The sequence below is a fragment of the Hyperolius riggenbachi genome, chromosome 3, assembly GCF_040937935.1.
Source record: "Hyperolius riggenbachi isolate aHypRig1 chromosome 3, aHypRig1.pri, whole genome shotgun sequence".
NCBI lineage: Eukaryota > Metazoa > Chordata > Amphibia > Anura > Hyperoliidae > Hyperolius > Hyperolius riggenbachi.
Window position 1 is genome coordinate 180,168,115 of NC_090648.1, and position 25,588 is coordinate 180,193,702.

General features: G+C 44.4%; 1 protein-coding gene across 4 annotated transcripts in view; it reads right to left on the minus strand.

The window, feature by feature from the left end:
- Positions 1-25,588, minus strand: part of PDE8A (phosphodiesterase 8A) — a 368,631-nt gene that overhangs the window by 173,407 nt on the left and 169,636 nt on the right. Inside the window, exon 1 of one of the 4 annotated variants that reach the window (XM_068275374.1) lies at positions 4,970-4,990. The exons of the other annotated variants lie outside the window; for them this stretch is intronic. Coding sequence (XP_068131475.1) covers positions 4,970-4,972 — 3 coding nt within the window. The 5' untranslated portion in view covers positions 4,973-4,990. Of the gene's footprint in view, positions 1-4,969; positions 4,991-25,588 lie in introns of those variants that run through there. 4 annotated transcript variants of the gene reach the window in all.

Here is a 25,588-nt window from a genome sequence, read left to right on the forward strand (position 1 = left end):
CTAATACTTTTAGCCATAGACCCTGAACAAGCATGAAACTTTTTCCATGCTTCACCTTGTCACTGCCTCTGTCACACCATTCACCCATATGTTTAACTGTAAAGCAGGGAAATTGTTTCATCACTATTATTCTTGCAATGTTAGGCATCACATGGTAACTCCTGATTGACCTACTCGCTGAATTAATCTATACAATGCAAGGAGGAGCAAGTACACGGACTCATGAAAAAGGTATCCTCTAGGCATCTTTGCTTTTATACACTGGTTTTATTTATTTATCAACCCAATTGCGATATGAAATCCACTTCCTCAATAATGCGTTTAGTTTGGTGTTTAAAGCGGACCTGAACTCAGACGTTCCTCTCTGCTCTAAAAGATATGCAACAACATAATAACCTAGGTTAGGTTCACAATGGTCAGCTGCATACCTCACATGTTATAATGACTGAACTGCAATGGAGGCTGGACATAGACTTTAATACAAAGCCTGCATGCAGCGAGTTAGAATAACAGATGAACGGGGATTAGACAGGCTAAACTCTCTAAATACATACAGAGTTCGGTTTTCCTTCTGTCCTATGCAACAGTTCAGGTCCACTTTACAGATAGCCCGAGGTGGGCTCATAAAATAAAATTTAAAAAAATGGTACCTGATCCGGGGGGCTGGGCGGATAAGGTAGCCGTCAAAACTGCCGCTCCTGTGGGCTGCCCTGGCCCACATCCATTTTCGTGACCGCTGGGTCATGACGCTGTCTCTCATTCACAGCGTGCAGGGAGGCGGGGGGAGCGTCCGGGGGCGCAGCCAGGGAGAGAGAGCTGCCCAATGGCAGCTCTGGAAAGCCTGCAGGAATGCCCCTAGTGGGTGTTTTGAGCAGGGAATCCATCTCGCCTATTTGCCCTCCGAGATAGTGACAAATATTGTCGCCAATCTCGGGGGGCAATAGCGCGGCAGTGTGGGGGGGGAAGAGAGCGGTGGTGAGGGTCACAGAGGCATGTTATGAGGCAGAGAACATGCCTCTGTGTCTCATCTGCCCCCCAAGGGCTACTACCCACCTATTTTTTTTGCCCTGGCTGGCAATTGCAGAGAATATATAAAGAGAATGGAGACATTTACCCACAACTTCATAACAGTGCCAGGCGGCCAGAGAGAGCTTTCCTTAGAAGGGGAATACTCTTTTTCTCTCTAAAGGCGATCTTTATAAATTGCCAAGACTAGAAATACTTTTTTCAACAAAATTTTCTTTACACACTACAGTATTGTATATGTTCAAATATAATAAAACATAAGGCCTATTAAAAAAAAAAAGCCGTGGCACTTCGCTACGCGTACATACATAATAGGCGCGGGGAAATCTGGGCGCAGGGTGAAGCCCTGTTCCTGTAAACGTCCCGGCGGCATTAATTACTATCCCCCCTCCAGGCCGCCAGGGAAAGACGTAATTTGGCTGCCAACTATCACTAACAGCCGAATTACACCGAATTAATTTGGGCTCTGTCTTTGGCGGCACCCACATTTCCTGTGCCGTTTTGCACTGTTATGCTGAGCTACTGTGCATGCGCCCCCAAATAGATCAGGTTAAAAAGATTGCTGACTTTCCTCTGGTCCCAGCTTTTACTGACTTGAATTATTAGCTGATGGAGCAATTGGGAAGTGATTGCTCAGGAGCGGGACCTACCAAAAGCTTTTCACTCGGTAGTCCTTTAAAGGGAATCTGAAGTGAAAATAAACTTATGATATAACGATTTGTATGTGTAGTACAGCTAAGAAATAAAACATTATTAGCACAGATATGAGTCTCATATTGTTTCCAGTACAGGAAGAGTTAAGAAACTTCAGTTGTTATCTATGCAAAACAGCTTCTCTGAGCTCTGTGACTTTATAAAGTTGTGAACAGCACTGTCTTTTGAAGCTCTTATCTCAACTGTCTCTCATTGTTTGTTTGTTTGTGGTTTTCCTGGAGAGAAAAGTTCAAAGGGTCAGTAGCCTGCTTTGTGAAATCATTTAAAATGCTGAGTGTATTGTGGAAACTGTAATTATTAAAGAATTACGCAAAACTATATACATGAAAATAAAAATATGACACTATTTTCTTTGCTACTAATGTATTGTTAATTATCCGTATTACACAACCAATTCACCATGAGGTTTTTTTCACTTCAATGTCACTTTAACCACTTAAATACCAGTGGTATGCCCCCTTAAGGACCAGAGACCGCTGGTACAAGAAACGTCGGAACAACAACGAATCGCCAAACACATACCCACCACAATCGCAGTCCACGCCGCACGCCAAAAACCTCAGCCACCCACTCTGCCGTCTCTATGACGGCAGAGTTCCTGTGAGCTGGTCAGGAGCCTCTTTCATTGGCTCCTGACCCTGCCTATCAATGTAAGCCAATGGGAGTTGCTTACGTTGATAGACAGGGTCTGTCGTCAGAGACAGCAAAGCGAGTGAGATGCAGGGCGGAGACAGCAGCAAGATCGTCAGGAGCGATGAATTGAAATCTACGCCCTGGCAGCCAGATTTAAATTAACTGGTTAAGGTATGGGATGACAGATTGGCAGGGCTTCTACCAATGTGCCACTGCTGTGACTATACCTATAGAACCTATAGGGCAGATTGGCTATTAAAGCACAGAGACACTGGCCAAGGAACTCCTAGCCACACCAGGTGAGAGAGGACCTCAAAATGAAGAGACTGGAGACCAGAGTGCGACCCTTACCTGGATATGGGCTTTCATTTCAAATACATACATTCAAAAATAAGTTATTTTATATAAATATGCTAAAATTTACCCCCAAATCGTCTCTGTGATCAGTAACATTATTCTAACGTATTAAGGGTTTTGCTTCAAGGAGGCGGTGTGCTACTTACATGTGCTGTGCTATACCAGCAGTCTACACAGAGTCTGCAAGGTGTCATAAATACTGATGCCGCCTCACTGACTGTCACACAAAATAAATATTTTACTTTACACACAAATAGGCAAGTAAATTGGGGAAACAGGGGATCTGAGGCTATTAAGAAAACAGAAAAAAAGAGCTTGCTACAGTAATTCTGCATGGGTAAATACTTGATGGCCTTATACTGCAACAGCTTGACTTTTCTTTAAATCAACCTTAACACTCAACACACAATATTCTAATAACATGCATACCTTGGAAAAAATGTGATTCCCCTTAAAGCCCCAGGCACAAATCTCCTTGGTCTGTCTAGCAAGACTGGCAAGAAGCTGCTGCTGTTTAGGTTGTGTACATAATTACTTCCCATGCATCTGACAAGGCATGCTCAGGGTGAAATTGGGAGGTAATTAAGCAGATGTTGTGTCATCAAATTAATGTTTACATGTCAACCTCTGCTAATTGCATTGCACAATTGCACAATGCCACCTTACACAGCACACTACCGTGACATGCTCCTTCCACCAGAGGCAGATCAAGAACTGATAAAAACATATAATCAACTTTAATAAGAGGTTTAATAATCACATACAGACATAGGTACATCAGTTACTGTTTATAACTGATGTTTTCTTGCAGGATCTGGAGAAAGTGTTGTAACTCATACAGTCTGACTGGTCTGTTACCTACGGGAAATCTTTAACCAGTTCACCCCCAAGGGTTTTTACCCTAACGGACCAGAGCAATTTTCACCTTTCAGCGCTCCTCCCTTTCATTCACCAATAACTTTTTCACTACGTATCACAGCAAATTGATCAATACCTTGTTTTTATTGCCGCTAAATAGGCTTTTTGGAGGCGATATTTATTTTCAGTAATTCCTTTTCTTTTTATGCATTTTAAAGGGAAAAACAAGGAAAAAAATGAAAAAATACATGATTTCTCCATTTTCATCCCCTATAGTTTTAAAATAAACACTGCTAATGTGCATAAAACACACACATTTTATCTGCCTATTTGTCCTGGTTATCACAATATATAAATTATGTCCCTAGTGCAAAGTATGGTGACAATATATTATTTGGAAATAAAGGTGTATTTTTCCTATGTTGTGTTTTTTGTTTTCTCATTGCACACTACCAATGAATTCAAGCCCTTATTTGCAAATATAACAGTAGTTCACCCTCATAGCATACATATTTTAAAAGCTGAGTCCCTAAGGTAACTATTTATGCATTCGGTTTTCAATTCTGTCACTTTTGGTGTTTTTGTGCAAGTGTTTTATTTTGGTACAGAGTATATGGAAATAACAGTTTTATTGCTTCTCATTCAGTTTGCCAAAAAACAAAAATCAAATGACATATGCATAATCTCTCAAACACCCCAAATTATCTTCTCTTGCTTGTCACGGTTAAAATGATACCCTATACACATCATCAGATAGTGTTTTGGCCACATAATACACTGTTAATCATGAGCAGCGCCAATGTATTTTTCAAGGCCATTTTTTGCACCAGAAACAATACAGTCATACTTTCCTAGCAAAACCCCTGGTGTCTCAGAACATTGGATATAGGTCATAAATTATACCATTCTGAAAACTAGAGAACCAGACCTACCCAAATATACATATTTTGTAACATTTGCGGTTTTGCTGAAATTGCACCGTAACTTAGAAAATTGTATTTTTTTACAGTTTTTTTTACTTTGGCGCAAAAAAACAATTCAAATGACATATGCATAATCTCTCAAACACCCCAAATTCTCTTCCCTTGCTTGTCACGGTTAAAATGATACCCTATACACATCATCAGATAGTGTTTTGGCCACATAATACACTGTTAATCATGAGCAGCGCCAATGTATTTTTTAAGGCCCTTTTTTACCAAATGCAACAATGTAATTCTTTCTTCTCAAAGCCCCAGGAGTGTAAGACCATTCAATAAAAGACACAAATGTTACCATTTTGAAAACTAGAGACTCAGGCCTACTCAGTTGCAAATAGAATAATTTAAGTGAGGCCTAAATCACTATCCATAACATGAATGACAGATACATTGGAACTCACCATTGCAGGTCTAGCAGGATGGAGAAAGGCCAGAGGTCATACGCCAAGGAAAGCCAGTGGTCAGAAGATGGGGGGTGGTCTGCAGAGTAAAGTCCTGTGGCGAACACTCTCGCCTTGCAGCAGCAAGTCCAAATGGGAAAAAACTATTTGCAGGTTGTAGGAGTCTTGGGTTTCCTCTAAGCTTCTGGGTTTCCTCCCACACCTCCCAAAAAGGTGGTAATGTTAACTAGTGGTAATTGTGAGTTCCTTTGAGGGACAGTAAGTGGCAAATAAAAGTAGAGAGGAAAAAGTCCAGTGAAAATTTAGGGTAATGAAGAAGAAAAAATAAAATAAAAAGAAAAGTCTAATAGCTGCTGAGGGTATGGTATGCCTCAAAGCAGCCGACAACGCAGAGTCCCGGCTGTGAGGGGCACTTTGGGCAGTGGTATCTGCTGTCTTTCCACCTCTTGTGCTTGGTGCACACCCGGCATCGCTTCTGTGGCTTCGCCTTAATTGGGTTCGGTGGGATCAGGGCAGGAAAATGTTTTCCCCTTAGGCGAACTGCTCCATCCAGTTGCATTGGATTGAATTCCTCCATAAGGTTTACGCTTTCATTGATCAGCGATCTCAAAGCTTGTCGCATAAACGGGAGGTAGCTGTCACCGTGGCATTTCTTTTTATAAAGCACAAATGCGTTGTGCATGGCCATCTGCAGGAGGTAAAAAAAACTTTTTTGTACCAGGCCCTCTTTTTTTTTTAAAAAAGTAGTAGGAGAGCATTTGGTCCGCAAGATCCACCGCACCCATATTTTTTGTGTAGTCGACCAATGCCATTGGCTTCTCGATCCGCTCTCTGGAGGTTGTGACAGGAACCACTTCTTCATTATGAATTGAAGTCAGGACCATGACGTCTCTCTTGTCCCTGAATTTTATAGCCAGGAGCTCACCACTTCTGAGACTGTGTGTTTCCCCTTTGGATAATTTTTTTATTAACCATCTGTGGTGGGAGGCCTTTGCGGTTTGGCCTCACTGTCCCACAGGCACCAGTCTCTGCAGAATATAAAAATTTGAAAAGGGGAATGCTGGTGTAGAAGTTATCCACGTACACATGATAGCCTTGGTGGAGGAGTGGGTTGGCTAGTTCCACCACAATTTTCCCACTGGTTGGCATGTATGGTGGGCACCCAGCTGGTTGCAAATGGCTATCTTTGCCCTCATACAGAAAAAAAGAATAGGTGTAGCCAGTGCTGCTCTCACAAAGTTTATAAAATTTTATCCCATACTTGGCAGCCTTACTTGGAATATATTGTTTTATCCCTAATCTGCCATGGAAGGGTAGGAGGGATTCATCCACTGCAACCTCTCTCTCTGGGGTGTACACCTCGCTAAATTTTGTACTGAGGTGGGTGAGTATGGGCCTCAGCTTAAAAAGCTTGTCATGGGCAGGATCACCTTTGGGGACATTGTCCGAATTGTTGGCAAAGTGCAGGCACTTCATAAGAGCCTCATAGCGCTGCCTGCTCATGGATGCTGGAAACAGGGGTGTTGTGTGCATAAAGTCCTTAGACCAGTACAGTCTTATTTCTGGCTGTTGGAGTATGCCCATGTGTAGTGTTAGGGCCAGAAACACCTTTAGCTCAGGTATGGTGGTGGGCTCCCATTTCTCAGCCAAATAGCAGGTGGGCTTCTGGGCAATATACTGCTGCGCAAACAAATTGGTTTGCTCCACAATGTGCTGCAGCAAATCATCACCCACAAAGAGCTGGAAGAAGTCAGCAGGCCCGAAGTTGTCAGTGGGCACTAATATTTCGCTTGCCCCTGTAAAAGGCGGGATGTTGGGTGCTACAAGGTTAGCGGGTGACCAGGTGCCCTGAATTATGTCCTCAGGTACCGGTGGGCGTACCTGCCTTTGCCTGGCTCCCCTTCGGCCTCTGCTGCTAGCTGCAGCAGTGCTACCCACTGAGCCCCCTGCGGTGGCATCTGAAGGGCCCTGGACAGTGGTTCCCCTCTGGCCTGTGCTGCTAGCTGCAGCTGTGCTACCCACCGAGCCCCCTGCGGTGGATTCTGAAGGGCCCTGAACAGTGGACTCATCATCCCTCCTGAAGCGGCGAGACGGCTGCCCAACGCTCTCTGAACTGTCAGAATCTGACTCAGAGCTGCTGCTCGTTGGGTGCCATTCGCTCCCTGAATCGTCCCCATTGCTGCTGCTCTGCTGAAGGTAGACGGCTGCCTCCTCAACAGAATACAGTCTCCTCGCCATAGTAAGCAAAGGGGATAGATAGATAGATGGGATGGATGGATGGGATAGACAGACAGACAGATCGATCGATCAACCAAGCGATTGATCAATACCAGAAAGACTTTTTTTTTTTTTTTATGAAGATGAAAAGAAAGAATATAGATAGAAAGAAAGTATAGAAAGAAATATCAGAGTAAGGGTAAAAGAGGGGTGAAAAAGTACAGAAAAGTACTAAGAAGTACTAAAAAAAAACAGAAAACCAGTAAATGGCAAAGGAGGGGGAGGATAAGGGGTTAATAAAAAAGTATGGGGATAAAATTTGATTTAAAAATATAAAAATCCTACCACAATCACAGTCTTTCTCCCTCACAGCTCCTGTCACCTCTGAATGCTGATTGACAGCAGTCTGAGGTGACAGATGAGCTGGGAGGGAGAAAGCAACTTTGTTTACTGACACTACAAGGCAGATCATTGTTACTGGCTTGTAACAATGATCTGCCTTGTTACTGGCACTTGATTGGCCCAGGGACCATGTGATTCCCTGGTCCAATCACCAAGCCGCGGGACCCGACGTGCGCGCGCAGCGGGAGCGCGCCCGCTCGCACACAGCAGCAGAGTTACAATGTAACTCATTAAAACGTCCTGTTGCCATTAATAGCGGCGAACATGACGTTTTAATGCGTTACATTGTCCCTAAATGGTTAAAGAGGAATTGAAAGGTTTAAAAAAAAAAAAAAAAAAAAAAACTTACCTGGGGCTTCTGCCGGCCCCTTGCAGCCGACCTGTGCCCAAACCATGACATACCGATCCTCCATTCCCCCCGCCGTGGCTCATTTTTCTTCCCGTAGTAGAAGCCGATTTCTAAGTCGGCCTCCACAGCGCCCTGGCCATGAGTATCATCGTACACGTTCTTGTGGCCAAGAGCATCCTGTGCTGGCGCAGTACCTGAAAATCTATACTCCGCCTGTGCAGTACGCTCCTGGCGACGGGAGTGTGAACAAGGATGCGCGCGGACAGGGCCGAGCAGGCGCAGTGGACTCCCACTGCGCGAAGTAAAAGTGTGCCACATCGGGGTAACGGAAGATCAGTATGTCATGCCATCGGCACAGGTCTGCTGCAGGGGGCTGATAGAAGCCCCAGGTAAGTGAAACTCTTATATTTTAAGACCTTTTAGTTCCGCTTTAAGCAATCAATTATTTCCAGTAAACGAGGCAAGGACAACACTTGTCAGTTCGGAAAACAAACGTGTTTTTCCGCACGTGATTTTTGTACCCTGTGCACTTTTGTTTTGAACAAGTGCAATATTCCACAGTAGCTAACGATTATCAATGTGAGAACGCACACAATGGGCAATATTATGTTCCAAAATGTACTTTTTTTTTTACAACTGAAAAATTCACATTTAACCACTTGCCGACCGCCTACTTCATATTGGCGGCGGCAAAGTGGCAGCCCCAGGACCACGTAACGCAGATTGGCGTCAGGTCCTGGGGCACTCTCTGGCCGGGGATCGCGCGCTGGGATGCGCGCGCATCCACCGGCAATAGGCTCCGCCCACCCGCGACGTCAACCCGCCGGTCAATCGGAAGCGCCGGCGGGTTGTTAACCCGACGATCCCCGGATAGGAAGCGTATAATACGCTTTGTAATGTTTACAAAGTGTATTATACAGGCTGCCTCCTGCCCTGGTGGTCCCAGTGTCCGAGGGACCACCAGGGCAGGCTGCAGCCACCCTAGTCTGCACCCAAACACACTGATCTGCCCCCCCTGCCCCCTGATCGCCCACAGTACCCCTCAGACCCCCCCCTGCCCACCCCCCAGACCACCATTTGCACACAATCACCCCCCTAATCACCCATCAATCACTCCCTGTCACTATCTGTCAACGCTATTTTTTTTTTTAGTCCCTAAACTGCCCCCTGCTCCCTCCTGATCACCCCCCCACCCCTCAGATTCTCCCCAGACCCCCCCAGACCCTCCCCCCCCCCTGTGTACTGTATGCATCTATCCCCCCTGATCACCTGTCAATCACCCGTCAATCACCCATCAATCACCCGTCAATCACCCGTCAATCACCCCCTGTCACTGCCACCCATCAATCAGCCCCTAACCTGCCCCTTGCGGGCAATCTGATCACCCACCCACACCAATAGATCGCCCGCAGATCCGACATCAGATCACCTCCCAAATCCATCGTTTACATCTATTCTCTCCTCTAAACACCCACTAATTACCCATCAATCACCCATCAATCACCCCCTATCACCACCTGTCACTGTTACCCATCAGATTAGACCCTTGCGGGCACCCAATCGCCCGCCCACACGCTCAGATTGCCCTCAAACCCCCCCCCCTTATCGATTCGCCAGTGCATTATTTACATCCGTTCTTCCCTGTAATAACCCACTGATCACCTGTCAATCACCTCCTGTCACTGCCACCCATCAATCACCCCCTGTCACTGCCACCCATCAATCAGCCCCTAACCTGCCCCTTGCGGGCAATCTGATCACCCACCCACACCAATAAATCGCCCGCAGATCCGACATCAGATCACCTCCCAAATCCATCGTTTACATCTATTCTCTCCTCTAAACACCCACTAATTACCCATCAATCAACCATCAATCACCCCCTATCACCACCTGTCACTGTTACCCATCAGATTAGACCCTTGCGGGCACCCAATCGCCCGCCCACACGCTCAGATTGCCCTCAACCCCCCCCCCCCCTTATCGATTCGCCAGTGCATTATTTACATCCGTTCTTCCCTGTAATAACCCACTGATCACCTGTCAATCACCTCCTGTCACTGCCACCCATCAATCACCCCCTGTCACTGCCACCCATCAATCAGCCCCTAACCTGCCCCTTGCGGGCAATCTGATCACCCACCCACACCAATAGATCGCCCGCAGATCCGACATCAGATCACCTCCCAAGCGCAGTGTTTACATCTATTCTCTCCTCTAAACACCCACTAATTACCCATCAATCAACCCCTATCACCACCTGTCACTGTTACCCATCAGATTAGACCCTAATCTGCCCCTTGCGGGCACCCAATCACCCGCCCACACCTCAGAACGCCCTCAGACCCCAGCCCTGATCACCTCGCTAGTGCATTGCTTGCATCTATTTCCCCCCTCTAATCACACCTTGAGACACCCATAAATCACCTCCTGTCACCCCCTAGCACACCTACCCATCAGATCAGGCCCTAATTTGCCCCGTGTGGGCCCTGATCACTCGGCCAAACCCTCAGATCCCCCTCAGACCCCCTTCCGATCACCTCCCCAGTGCATTGATTGCATCTATTTTCCCCTCTAACCGCCCCCTGAGACACCCATCAATCACCTCCTGTCACCCCCCTAGCACTCCTATCCATCAGATCAGGCCCAATTCATCCTGTCATCTAAGAGGCCACCCTGCTTATGACCGTTTCCACAAAATTTGCCCCCTCATAGACCACCTGTCATCAAAATTTGCAGATGCTTATACCCCTGAACAGTCATTTTGAGAAATTTGGTTTCCAGACTACTCACAGTTTTGGGCCCGTAAAATGCCAGGGCAGTATAGGAACCCCACAAGTGACCCCATTTTAGAAAGAAGACACCCCAAGGTATTCTGTTAGGTGTATGATGAGTTCATAGAAGATTTTATTTTTTGTCAAAAGTTAGCGGAAATTGGATTTTTATTGTTTTTTTCACAAAGTGTCATTTTTCACTAACTTGTGACAAAAAATAAAATCTTCTATGAACTCACCATACCCCTAACGGAATACCTTGGGGTGTCGTCTTTCTAAAATGGGGTCACTTGTGGGGTTCCTATACTGCCCTGGCATTTTAGGGGCCCTAAACCGTAGGGAGTAGTCTAGAAAACAAATGCCTCAAAATGACCTGTGAATAGGACGTTGGGCCCCTTAGCGCACCTAGGTTGCAAAAAAGTGTCACACATGTAGTATCGCCGTACTCAGAAGAAGTAGTATAATGTGTTTTGAGGTGTATTTTTATACATACCCATGCTGGGTGGGAGAAATCTCTCTGTAAATGGACAATTGTGTGTAAAAAAAATCAAATAATTGTCATTTACAGAGATATTTCTCCCACCTAGCATCTGTATGTGTAAAAATACACCCCAAAACACATTATACTACTTCTCCTGAGTACGGCGGTACCACATGTGTGGCACTTTTTTGCACCCTAAGTGCGCTAAGGGGCCCAAAGTCCAATTCCGTTAGGAGTATGGTGAGTTCATAGAAGATTTTATTTTTGTCACAAGTTAGCAGAAAATGACACTTTGTGAAAAAAAACAATTCAAATCAATTTCCGCTAACTTGTGACAAAAAAAAAAAATCTTCTATGAACTCACCATCCTCCTAATGGAATACCTTGGGGTGTCTTCTTTCTAAAATGGGGTAATTTGTCGGATTCCTATACTGTCCTGGCATTTTAGGGGCCCTAAACCGTGAGGAGCAGTCTTGAAACGAAATTTCTCAAAATGACCTGTGAAATCCTAAAGGTACTCATTGGACTTTGGGCCCCTTAGCGCAGTTAGGGTGCAAAAAAGTGCCACACATGTGGTATCGCCGTACTCAGGAGAAGTAGTATAATGTGTTTTGGGGTGTATTTTTCCACATACCCATGCTGAGTGGGAGAAATATCTCTATAAATTGACAATTGTGTGTAAAAAAAATAAAACAATTGTCATTTACGGAGATATTTCTCCCACCCAGCATGGGTATGTGTAAAAATACACCCCAAAACACATTATACTACTTCTCCTGAGTACGGCAATACCACATGTGTGGCACTTTTTTGCAGCCTAACTGCGCTAAGGGGCCCAAAGTCCAATGAGCATCTTTAGGCTTTACAGGGGTGCTTACAATTAGGCACCCCCCAAAATGCCAGGACAGTGAACACACCCCACAAATGACCCCATTTTGGAAAGTAGACACTTCAAGGTATTCAGAGAGTAGCATAGTGAGTCCGTGGCAGATTTCATTTTTTTTTGTCGCAAGTTAGAAGAAATAGAAACTTTTTTTTTTTTTTTTTTTGTTACAAAGTGTCATTTTCCGCTAACTTGTGACAAAAAATAAAATCTTCTATGAACTCACCATGCCTCTCACTGAATACTTTGGGATGTCTTCTTTCCAAAATGGGGTCATTTGGGGGGGATTTGTACTATCCTGGAATTTTAGCCCCTCATGAAACCTGACAGGTGCGCAGAAAAGTCAGAGATGCTTGAAAATGGGAAAATTCACTTTTGGCACCATAGTTTGTAAACGCTATAACTTTTACCCAATCCAATAAATATACACTGAATGTTTTTTTTTTTATCAAAGACATGTAGCAGAATAACTTTCGCGCTCAAATGTATAGGAAATTTTACTTTATTTGAAAAATGTCAGCACAGAAAGTTAAAAAAGTCATTTTTTTGACAAAATTCATGTCTTTTTTGATGAATATAATAAAAAGTAAAACTCGCAGCAGCAATCAAATAGCACCGAAAGAAAGCTGTATTAGTGACAAGAAAAGGAGGTAAAATTCATTTAGGTGGTAGGCTGTATGACTGAGCAATAAACCGTGAAAGCTGCAGTGGTCCGAATGGAAAAAAAGGCTCTGGTCCTTAAGGGGTTTTATGACTGCAGTCCTTAAGTGGTTAAAGAGACACTGAAGCAAAAAAAAAATGATGATATTATGATGATATTATGATTTGTATGTGTAGCACAGCTAAGAAATAAAACATTAAGATCAGATACATCAGTGTAATTGTTTCCAGTACAGGAAGAGTTGAGAAACTCCAGTTGTTATCTCTATGCAAACAAACCATTAAGCTCTCCGACTAAGTTAGTCGTAGAGCGGGCTGTTATCTGACTTTTATTATCTCAACTGTTCCTGGACTATTTATTATTTACTACTATTTTTATTATTTACTACTTATTTAATACCATTTTACTTTTCCTCTGCTAGAGGAGAGGTCATTACTTCACAGACTGCTCTGAAAGACTCATTTTGAATGCTGAGTGTTGTGTAATCTGCACATATTATAGAATGATGCAATGTTAGAAAAAACACTATATACCTGAAAATAAAAGTATGAGAATATTTTCTTTGCTGCTAATCTTCTAGTAATTATTCATAGTACACAACCAATTCATTATATCATTTTTTTTTCGCTTCAGTGTCTCTTTAAGTGTGAACCATTACAGTGACTAACATTAGTTTTCAGTTCTAATGCGATACTGTATGCAGAAAACGCATGCGATTGTGACACAAGTGGTCCTAGAGTACCTTGTCTATTGACATAAACTTGCATTGTTTTATCTACTAGTTACAAATTGATCCCACATAGTCTTCAAGGAGAAAAAAAAATGCAATTTTGATGCAACTTTGTGGTCTTCCATGCAAGTTTCAAGTGATTTTTTTATTTGTTTATGGTGCAAATTGCAAGAAAACTGAATTGCACCGGCATGTGGTTTCTTTGCACTCCTACTGACTTTGAAGTGTATCTTTCAGGCACAAAATCAAAAATCAATTCTTTACCAGATAAAAATAAACAAGTAATAAGGATGCTAACCAGGCAATCCAAAAGTTTAAATCACCATTACTTTTCTTGTTGATAAATGATCATTCCCCAGTTTACCTGACTCCTATTTGGTACACACAAAATTTGGTACGCAAAAAGGAAGTTGCAGGGCATGCTGGGTTGTCCTTTTTGCTTCTCTACTTACCCTAAGACTTAAATAATGCAGCCTGATTGGCTGAAGACTCTTTCCCTCCTGTTTTCCCCTCCCACACCTCTGTTCCTCTCAGATTGGCCAATATTCCTCATGCTGAGACAATGCACCTTCTATAGTGAAGGGTGGGCAAATAAGGCAGAGGAGAGTAAGGGAGGAAATGACATCAGGATTGGCTTCAAAATAGCCAAACTTAAAATGGGAAATGCAAAGAAGGATTTTCTCTTTTTTACTGTAGAAAAATCATTAAAATCAAAACATGGAAAGTGCAATACATATGTTATGTAAGTAGAGCAAGTATTTATCTACTTATACATGTGTTTTTTTCTGAGATAGTATGGCTGACAGCTCCTCTTTAATGTGATATTAAACTCAGCATTACTTCTTTGCTCTAAAAGATTATTTACAGCATAAATCTACTACCAGAAAAAACATTTTTTTAGCAGAACAGCATTCAAACAGTTTAACACATCACTTTGTTCTTCAGTGGAAAGCTCCTTGAAGAGAGGAGATAACATTATCTTTTGTTAACATTTCTTTGTTAGATACATTTAGTATACAGCTAGCAGCATGCTGAAACAGAGCTGCACTGAGCTGAGAAGCAGAGAGAGGTGAGAAATGATCACTACATAGATGTTAATATATAAATTCAGCAGTTATGTACTAAAATGCAATGACAGCTTTCAGAGCAGATAAACTGTACTTTGGGAACTTGTAATTTGTACACAGACAATATTACTTTTGCACAAAAGTCAACATGCTAACTGAATGGGTAATAACAAGTAAGAAAACAAGTTTTTATTGAAGGTTAGGTCAGAGTTTTATCCCACTTTAACCTAAATGCAATTGCCGAAAGAATGCAGCAGGCAGGGTGTTTGTGTTTGGTGAATAATAAAGTTGTGTGGCAGCGATGATAAAGGAAATTGCTTGCTGTGATTTCTATTATGCATACTTTCTGATAATCTGATCGGAACTGCTATCTTTATTCTCCACACTGATCCCCAAATCAGGACTGTCCACAGAATCCATAACAACTTATTTGGCCTCATACACTTCAAGGGCCCTTTTTTGGCACCCAGGCTAGGTAAAATTCTGGGCCTGCCACCTTGTATTTCGTACTGGAATACAAAAGGGTTAACATTATTTGTAATCATTATTGTGAAATAACGGTGTTTGGTACTGAAGATATAATTAAAAATTGCCTCCTTCTCCCTATGACAATTTCATATGTACTGTGTGAGTTTGGAAGGTAAAACTACAAATAATGTTTCACTGACAAGCTGCTAAGAGAGTTTGGTCCCTGATAATGCAGAGAACAGAGTCACCCTGCTACAGAACGATATACGGCTATAGATGTGAGGTAACCACCTCTCTGCAGCTGCGACTCTGAACTGGCTATGGCTAGCCGTTTTCTTCAGCATTGTTTAGCTGGCAAAATATGAGCTTTATCTCGACCAATAAGCTTCTCTATTTGGACTTTAACCTGAACCACTTAAACGTTGGTCAACCCTCTCGATATCCTTGTTTATTCTTTACAGGGGGCTGGTAGTTAGAAAACTTGTGCCACTGCAGCTGGTGAACCAATCTCTGTTTCCGCTTCACTGTCAGTAATGTTACATTGAGATATCAGCATATGCACACAAGGAGTTAAAATACAGAGGAATATCTTACAACATGTGGTTCATTTCTATGCTCTAATTTTGTCCTTTTTTTGTAGCAGAATCTTCACCATGCAGAGCACAGTATGTGGTGACACAAAGGAAGCACCAAATGACAGGGCGAAGATATTTCTTGAAGGATTCCTGAATAAGGCCTGGCTGTAGCACCCAGATCCCTTCTGACTTCTGAACCTGAACACGACTCCAGAACCCTGGCCCAGCCCCAAATAAAGGCAACCTTGCGAGCACACACTGGAAAGAATCACTTTATAACTCACAGCAATGACAAGAAAGGAGGAGGTATACATAAACTGAAATCACAAAGGAGAAAAACTTGAAATCCAACCTAAACCATACTTTTAGGCCTCGTATACATGCCCAACACATGTCGCCTGTCAGGGATCAGGATCTGATCACCTTGGGCAACATCCCGGAGCCCTGCTGCACACATGCATGTCAGCTGTGTAGCGGATTATGCACTGTGTTGCTTTGCCGGGTGGCGATGGAAAGATGGAGGGAAAACGAGTAGCGCATGCGTGACTATACACGGACAGCGGGGGAGAGGCCCAAAATTTTCAGAAGGGATCAGCTTTGCTGGGGTTGGGTATATCTGTCGGGTGGATCTCTCATGCGATGGGCTTCAGGGTCATTGGGTGCTGTACACACGCCTGATTGTAAGCTGAGGCAGTTGTTTTTCGGCCACTTCAGCAAAACTTAATCAGGCGTGTGTACATGGCTTTAGAAAGAGCCTTAAATCCATACACACTAGCTAGTTCTGTCTCAAAGTATGATTGATTAAAAAACAGGAAAGTATCTGCAGTGTCATAGCTACACATCATAAGGCTCTACACAAAATGTTGACAGCCCAACCCCATTCCCTCCCACAAAAGAAATAAATGAAAAAAGGATATTGCAAGAAAATCTTATTGCACCTTGTTTGGTATGCGATTGTTTAACTTTGCAAATTCACAAAAATTCCAACGACCTTCAATTCAGTCTGATATAAGCCGGGTGCATATTGCAAGCTCTTGTCACCTAATAGCTAGAAGGTTCTTCAAAGAAAACAAATATGACAACCCCGTGTGTGTTTACTGACTCCATGCAACATTACTTGCAAATAGATAAGGGGTCTTGGGATGACTCATGTGCTCATTAGCAAGGATAGGAGCAATTATCTGATTGCACTCTTGTACAAATGCTTTATTCACAATTCAGCTTTTTGACCAAATACATCATCCTGCAAACAATTAAGTCACATAGTGTGAGGTGTACAGGCAGCTGGTGGGTGCAGGCGGAAGACGTGAGCCTGCCAGCCGTTTCGTAGCACGGCGCTTCTATGGAGGCTACATAGAAGCGCCCTAAGCCTGCATAGAAGCGCTTTGTCGGGAAACTGCCGTCAGGCTCACGTCAATTGTTTGCACAATTATATATTTGGTCAAGTTGTTTTGTGAATTGTGAATAAAGCATTTGTACAGGAGTGCAGGCCGCCTCCTCCTCCTACTATCTCATATTGCTATGTTTATGGGCCTAAGCATGCTTACATAGCTGGCAGGCAGTTAATCTAAATAACACAGCCAGCCTCCTCCTCTCCTCACACCTGTCACACTGTCCCTTGACTGCAGTGCCAATGATCTCCTCTTGCTACTTGACCAGTGGCGGCTCCAGGAAATTTTTTTAGGGGGTGCTATGCAGGTGCTGGACCAATTTCCGGGGGAGCTGACGACCTGCGGCGCGCAAAGCGCGCCGCGGCAAAAAATGGGTGTGGCTACAACCTGCGGCGCGCAGAGCGCGCCGCGGCGAAAAAATGGGCGTGGTCATGACCGGATGAGGGCGGGGCTAACTGTAAATTAAAGTGAACCCAGGGTGAGAGTGATATGGTGGCTGCCATATTTATTTCCTTTTAAACAATACTAGTTGCCTGGCAGCCCTGCTGATCTATTTGGCTGTAGTAGTGAACTGAATTACACCAGAAACAAGCCATGCAGCTAATCTTGTCAGTTCTGACAATATTGTCAGAAACCCCTGACCTGCTGCATGCTTGTTCAGGGTCTATGGTTGAAAGAATAAGAGGCAGAGGACCAGCACGGCAGCCAGGCAACTGGTATTGCTTAAAGGGAGATAAATATGGCAGCCTCAATATTATTCTCACCTCGGGTTCCCTTTAAAAGTGCAACGCAAAGACAGAGGGCCCAAGTTTTGGTGACCCTTTTCCCAGAAAATTCACATAATTGTGCAGGTTTTCTCAAGAAAATACACGTAATGTGAGCAGATTTTAACAAAAAACACGTCCAATGACCCCAATATGCACAATCGGTAGCAGATATGACCCCAATATGCACAATCGGTAGCAGATATGACCCCGGTAGCAGATATGACCCCAATATGCACAATCGGTAGCAGATATGGCCCCAATATGCACAATCGGTAGCAGATATGGCCCCAATATGCACAATCGGTAGCAGATATGGCCCCAATATGCACAATCGGTAGCAGATATGGCCCCAATATGCACAATCGGTGGCAGATATGGCCCCAATATGCACAATCGGTGGCAGATATGGCCCCAATATGCACAATCGGTGGCAGATATGGCCCCAATATGCACAATCGGTGGCAGATATGGCCCCAATATGCACAATCGGTGGCAGATATGGCCCCAATATGCACAATCGGTGGCAGATATGGCCCCAATATGCACAATCGGTGGCAGATATGGCCCCAATATGCACAATCGGTGGCAGATATGGCCCCAATATGCACAATCGGTGGCAGATATGGCCCCAATATGCACAATCGGTGGCAGATATGGCCCCAATATGCACAATCGGTGGCAGATATGGCCCCAATATGCACAATCGGTGGCAGATATGGCCCCAATATGCACAATCGGTGGCAGATATGGTCCCAATATGCACAATCGGTGGCAGATATGGTCCCAATATGCACAATCGGTGGCAGATATGGTCCCAATATGCACAATCGGTGGCAGATATGGTCCCAATATGCACAATCGGTGGCAGATATGGTCCCAATATGCACAATCGGTGGCAGATATGGTCCCAATATGCACAATCGGTGGCAGATATGGTCCCAATATGCACAATCGGTGGCAGATATGGCCCCAATATGCACAATCGGTAGCAGATATGACCCCAATATGCACAATCGGTAGCAGATATGACCCCAATATGCACAATCCGTAGCAGATATGACCCCAATATGCACAATCCGTAGCAGATATGACCCCAATATGCACAATCGGTAGCAGAAATGACCCCAATATGCACAATCGGTAGCAGAAATGACCCCAATATGCACAATCGGTAGCAGAAATGACCCCAATATGCACAATCGGTAGCAGAAATGACCCCAATATGCACAATCGGTAGCAGAAATGACCCCAATATGCACAATCGGTAGCAGAAATGACCCCAATATGCACAATCGGTAGCAGAAATGACCCCAATATGCACAATCGGTAGCAGAAATGACCCCAATATGCACAATCCGTAGCAGATACGACCCCAATATGCACAATCCGTAGCAGATACGACGCCAATATGCACAATCCGTAGCAGATATGACCCCATTATGCACAATCCGTAGCAGATATGACCCCAATATGCACAATCAGCATCAACTGAAAAAGAAAAGAAAAACCCATTTACTCACCTACAGCCAGAAGACCTTCTTTCCCGACCTCCTGTCCCGAGTCCCGACCTCATTGTGGCGCGCAGCGCCCGCGCTCCCACGATCCTCTTCCTTCCCGACGTCACGACGAGACTTCCTGCCTGCATGCAGAGAGCAGGGCTACGGGAAAATGGCCGCCCGAAGCCATGCACTGCAGACTCGAAGTCTGCAGAACAGGGCTCCGGGCGGCCATCTTACCGTAGCCCTGCCTGCTGCTCCGTGGTGCCGCTGTGTGAACTGACTTGGCGTCTTTTAGACGCCTGAAGTCAGTTCACTCCAGGGGGTGCTTTGGGGGTGCTTGGACAATTCTAGGGGGTGCTCGAGCACCCCCTTGCACCCCCCTGGCGCCGCCCCTGTACTTGAGCTTATTATGAGGTACCCCATTGGGCTAGAAAGGCATCCAAAGAGATTTCAAACCCAGCAGTAGAGGTGAATGGTTTAACACCTGCCCGCCACCCTTAGAAGGCAAAGTCAAGTCTCTCTATGCTCATCATCCCTCCCCATGGTAAGGGGGTGGGGATAATACAGCTCAATGGTAAACCCCCATACGGTTTGGGTTTTTTTCAGAATAAAAAAAAAAAACACTACATTTTGGGGCTAAAAAAAAAAGGTTTATTTTACATAAAAAAAGAGTTTGGATTTGTGTTAATCAGCTTGGACTAGCTTCAGGCAAGTCTTAAAGTAGAAGTTAACTCAGAACTCTCTGCTCTAAAAGATTAGCCACAGCGTGAAAACCTTCATGGTAAAATAACTTCAGTTTTTTTTTTCCATAAATTGCAATTAAACTTCACTTAAAGAGAACCCGAGATGGGTTCCAAGAATCCTATTAGCACACAGAGGCTGGGTCTGCACATAATGCCCAGCCTCTGTTGCTATACTGTCTGCCCCAAGCCCCCCCCCCCCCCCCCCTGTGCTCTGTTATCCCCCATAAATCAAATGCCGTGCTAGCGACATCAGTAGCAGGCTGTTCACATCTACACTGTCACTCTCACCGCTCCCCCGCCTCCTCTAGGTCGCCGCTCCCCGCCTGCGTCCCTACCCTCCCCGCTGATTGGAGGGAAGGGACGCAGGCTGGGAGCTGAGAAATAGAGTAGGCGGGGAAGTGGCGAGAGTGACAGTGTAGATGAAAACAGCTGGCTATTGACGCGCTGCATGTAACTAGCACGGCTGTGTGATTTATGGGGGGATAGCAGTGCGCAGGGGGGGCCTGGGGGGGAAACAGTATAGCAACAGTGGGTGGGCATTACATGCAGACCCAGCCTCTGTGTGTGCTAATAGTATTCTTAGAACCCACCTCAGGGTTCTCTTTAAGAAGGCAGAAGGCACTTAATGTACTAGTATTTATATAGTGCCAACATATAATGCAGCACTGGACAATAAATAGGAATACATACAAGGTTTGCACGGGGTGTCAGACAGAGAAGTAGCACAAGGTTATCCACCATTCAACATATCACAAGGTTATACACCCAATCAGGATATAGGATACATGGCCATGCAAGATCAAGGACACATGGGGGGAGGGGAGGGGCACCCTGCTAAAGGCTTACAAACCTCAGTTTTCACAACAAGTAGAGGTGCCTGGGCAGAGCTCTCCAGCAGTCTATGCACAGTTGCTGATAAGAACTAAATAGGCCTGTTGATCTGCCTAAACAAAGAAGTGATTTTTTCTCAGCAACTATATGTGGAATAAAGACTTTTAATTGTGTGCTGTGCAAGAGTTTGGGACCACTTTAAGTTAGTCTTTCAATCAAAAAGGAGAGGCAGCTGAAAAGCTGTCATGACTCAGTGACACTGAGTAAGATCATTTATGTGCAACTTTGCGCATAGGCAGGGGCGTCTCTAGCCATTTTGTCACTCCAGGCGAGAAATCCTGTGGCACCCCCCCCCCCCCCGTGATTGCCCCCAGTCCCATACCCCGCACCCCTCATGGTGAACACCACTCCTGTGGTGAACCCCACCCCCAAGACCCCCGAAAATCATAATGCAGCAGCGTTTCACCAGAAAATGTACTTATTGCGGCATGGGTTCACCAGAAAATAGTTGTTATGCAGCAGAGCGTTTCACCATAAAATATACTTATTGCGGCATGCACTCACACACACCACACACAGTACACACACACTACACACTATACACACACACACACACACACACACACACACACACTCTAGACATGCACAGCACAGTACACACACTATACACACACACTGCACACAACATACACACAGTACACACACTGCACACAACATACACACTATACACAGTACACACACACACACACACACACACACTAGACATGCACAGCACAGTACACACACTATACACACACACTGCACACAACATACACACAGTACACACACTGCACACAACATACACACTATACACAGTACACACACACACACTTTAGACACGCACAGCACAGTACACACACTACACACAGTACACACACTGCACACAACACACACACACACACAGAGAGAGAGAGAGCACACTATACACAGCACACAGTAGACATACACTATACACATACAGAGATAGGAGGAGTGGAGTGAGACTGAGAATAGCCTGAGATGGAGCAGTTTATCTGTATTGCAGTCCCACATTACACAGAGACTAGTTGCTGGTAATAGGACTGCTGTCCCTGCCAATCTCTTACACAAGTCAGCAAGCAGCCCTCCTGGAGTCTAGGGACTGTCAAAACTTTTCAACCTGTTTAAGACCTTATCTGCACATGCAGTCATTATAACAATGGGGAGAGACCAGACAGATTTTTTCCCACTGACCCTCCAGACGAGTTCTACATCATGCTGTGTATATTTACCAGCTAGCCTGCCCTCTAATTGCACTTTTATCAGCTAGCCTAGTATTTTACATTGCCTTACATCAACAAACCTGAATACAGCAGACACAGGACCAACCCTAAATCATTGAATGAAAGGCGGCCTGGGGGGAAGTCAATGCCTGGCTGCTACACAGTCTCTACATCCACGCAGTTACCAGTAGCAGAGAGAGAGGGACTGAATTCTCAGGAGTCGGACTCAGGAGCTGATGATGCTGTACTCCTCGGATCCCTGACTAGGATGAGTGCCTTCTCTCACTGACTCATTCATTACTGTGGTTCTTTGAATCATTGAGCTGAAGTCAGGTCAGCCCCACTGCTGCTGCTGTGTAAACTGACACCTGAGTCAGCTGAGAGGCATTTCTTCTCTCACTACTCAGTGCAGAAGCGCCCTTGCCTCTTCCTGTCGCCTTAGGCGAAAATTTATAGCTGCCTAATGGCTCGGACGCCTCTGCGCATAGGCAGTGATTTATGCACACTTAGGCATGCTACTTCAAAACTTCTCAGATCTGCACTATATTATTGAATCCAAAGATAAAGCAAAAGTTATAGCTTAAGCAAAACAAATATTAGAGGCACCAATAATGCATACACATGCACAGTTGTTTTTGCTTGAAGGGATCCGGATTCAATGTCTTGGGCAACAGTTTAGGGCTGGGAGATGTACTCACATTGAAGTACTACATATCCAAGCATGCACTGCAGTAGCCAGGAGTCCTCCTCACAGCCACGTGCATGTCAAACTTCCTCATCTAGGAAACCTATTACACTGATGCAGCTGCACCACATGAAAGAATGTTGGAGCTGTGGACGAAAACATCACAATGAACCACTGGTTTGCCTCTATAGGAAAAATACTGAATATAACAAAGGACGTACGGTAGATAATGCAATGATCTTAAAGTGTAATTTCATATCATTAAAGGCTTGTCAAAAACAAATGTAACCCGTGACCTATGCAGTCAGGACATTATTTTTGATCCTGTAACTACACTTTAAAAACACTGTCTTTACTGTGACACTGCTCCACAACTGGGTTGCTTTGGACGGAACACATGATAGCCTGGATTGTGCCATGAACCAACTCTCTGTGAAATTGTTCAGGGTTTCCTTTATCTCACTTTGAATCTAGATCTGCTGATTCCTTGCACTTTCAAAGTGTGCTTTTGGATATATAAAATATGAGATGTGTAGTAAGAAGTATGATGCTGAGCATGACAAAAAAAACAAGCATATGTACAGACCCAATCCTACTTACAGCTAGTTTGTTTCCCCCCAAAAGTACTCTAAATGGCAGTTTCTCTGCATTCTGACTGTAGCATGACTCCCGCTGATAACCAATTACAAGTAACAAAATTCCTATGTGGCTGGGAAACACTTCTGAGTTCAGCGAACTAATACATTTAGCTCATACAAGATTACACAAAGTAAAGGCTCATACACACGGGGCACAACTGTCGCCATAAACACGTGGCACGCGTTGCCCACGTGTGTATGAGGCGCGCACCCCGCACTGGTCGCCGGAGACAGCAGTTGCCGTGCGATTGAAAAGTTAAATCACCGGTAACTTCTGTCTCCGCAACTGTCGCTAGTCCACCATGCGTACTGTGTGAGTATGTGCGGACCAGCGACAGCTACCTACAGCCAGAAGGGAACTTCCGACAGGGGGATGAAACGTTCGGCGACAGCTTCCGCCGCGTTTCTGCCTGTTGGGCAGAGACGTGTAGACAGCTGTCGCTCAGGCAGAGCTGTCGCCGAGCTGTTGCGCACACTTCTACTGTGTGCTAGCAACAGCAACAACGGTAGCCCATGTGTATGAAAGCTTTAGGGAGCTCAAAGCTATAGCATTCAGTAAAATTCAAACAATTTATTAAATAATATCTGCGTACAAAAATATCCAATAGCATTATATAAAAAAGTCCCTCCCATAAACACTGTGGCCAGCTGTATAGAGCACCGTTGCATTGAAAACTATTATTGATAACTCCTGGAGAGCACTCCTTGTAAAGACCAATGCTGAGATTCTGATAATCTTCAGGCCCGTATAACAGACAGATCACAGAAAGTGACATCAAAAGAGAGGAGGTTAATCTTCATCCTCAGCCCGTGTGCCGCCAAAAGCACGCCTCTATATAATATATTTACGTGCACATTACAAACACAAACCTCTTAGCCCCATTGGATCTCAGTTGCTGTCAGCAACAAGCCATTTGGCTAACTAACATGACCACTGCACGGAAAGAGAGATGTCTGCCGTCCAGCAAGCGTTCATCCCCGTTGGGCTGTTTAGCGTTGTCTCCGGGAACCCTTGGATTCAGATGCGCTCAGTAACACACGTGGAAGCAGCGGGGGAGAGAGGAAGTGCACGGAGGCACGGGGAGGACAATGAACCGCCCACTCAGTCAACATCACCGGCTCACGTGACGTGCTTCATCCTTTTGAACTTCCTCAGACATGTAGCCTGGGTAACAGGGACCTTCCCTTTTATCCACCAAGCGGGGAAGTGTTATGTACAAAATTATTTATATAGCACATTAAAAAGACGCAATGCCATCAACATTGCCAGGCAAGAAGCTCAGCAGAATCTTCAAATTAAGTTACAGGAAGGCTTTAATGTTCTTGTTGCGATTTAACCCCTGAGAGTACAAACTTCCACACTCACAGATCCACTCGGATTCCTTTCTGAGTAGTTGCTTCTTATCATAATCGCCTCTTCGCGGGCTAATATTTACCTTAAAGATACCCATTACCTTCAGGTCTTTGGGATCTGAATTGTGCACAAACTTGAAATGTAAAGCAAGAGGATTCAGTTTATTTTTATCAATGGTAGTGCTTCTGATATTTGACAGATTTTCACCGATTCTCACACATAAGGGCCTGTACGATTTCCCAATATATATCAGGTCACAAGGACATCTGATTTGATATATCACTTTTTCAGTAGAACAATTGATGAAATCATTTACATAGAAAGATTTGGAAAAATCATGATTGAAGAAAGAATTCACTTTTTGTACATGCCTACACATATCACATCCACCACATAGGTACATTCCTTTGCGTGCTTTACCTTTTTGGACTGTCTGTCCCAACTAAAATCACTTGTCAGCAGATCATTTAGATTTGTACATCTACGTGCAGCCATATGCAGATAATCCCCAACAATTTTATGCGTTATCGGATCTCTTATTAGGAAATGCCAGTGGCGATTCAAAATCTCCTTAATGTCAGTGAGATTGCATAATCAAGCTAGAAACACTAGGGAGGAGGGCCCTGCCAGAGGCTTAGTATCTAAAGGGATAGTAAGCCTCTGGCAGTGCTCCATATGTAGTAACGATACGTGAAATAGGTTGACTGCCTTTAGTTGGTTCATAACTATCCATTTTGGATTTCTTACTATCAGATCTTTCCTATCTTTTGACAGAGCTCTATGGTAGGCTATAATAATTATACAATTCGAATATCTCCTTGCCA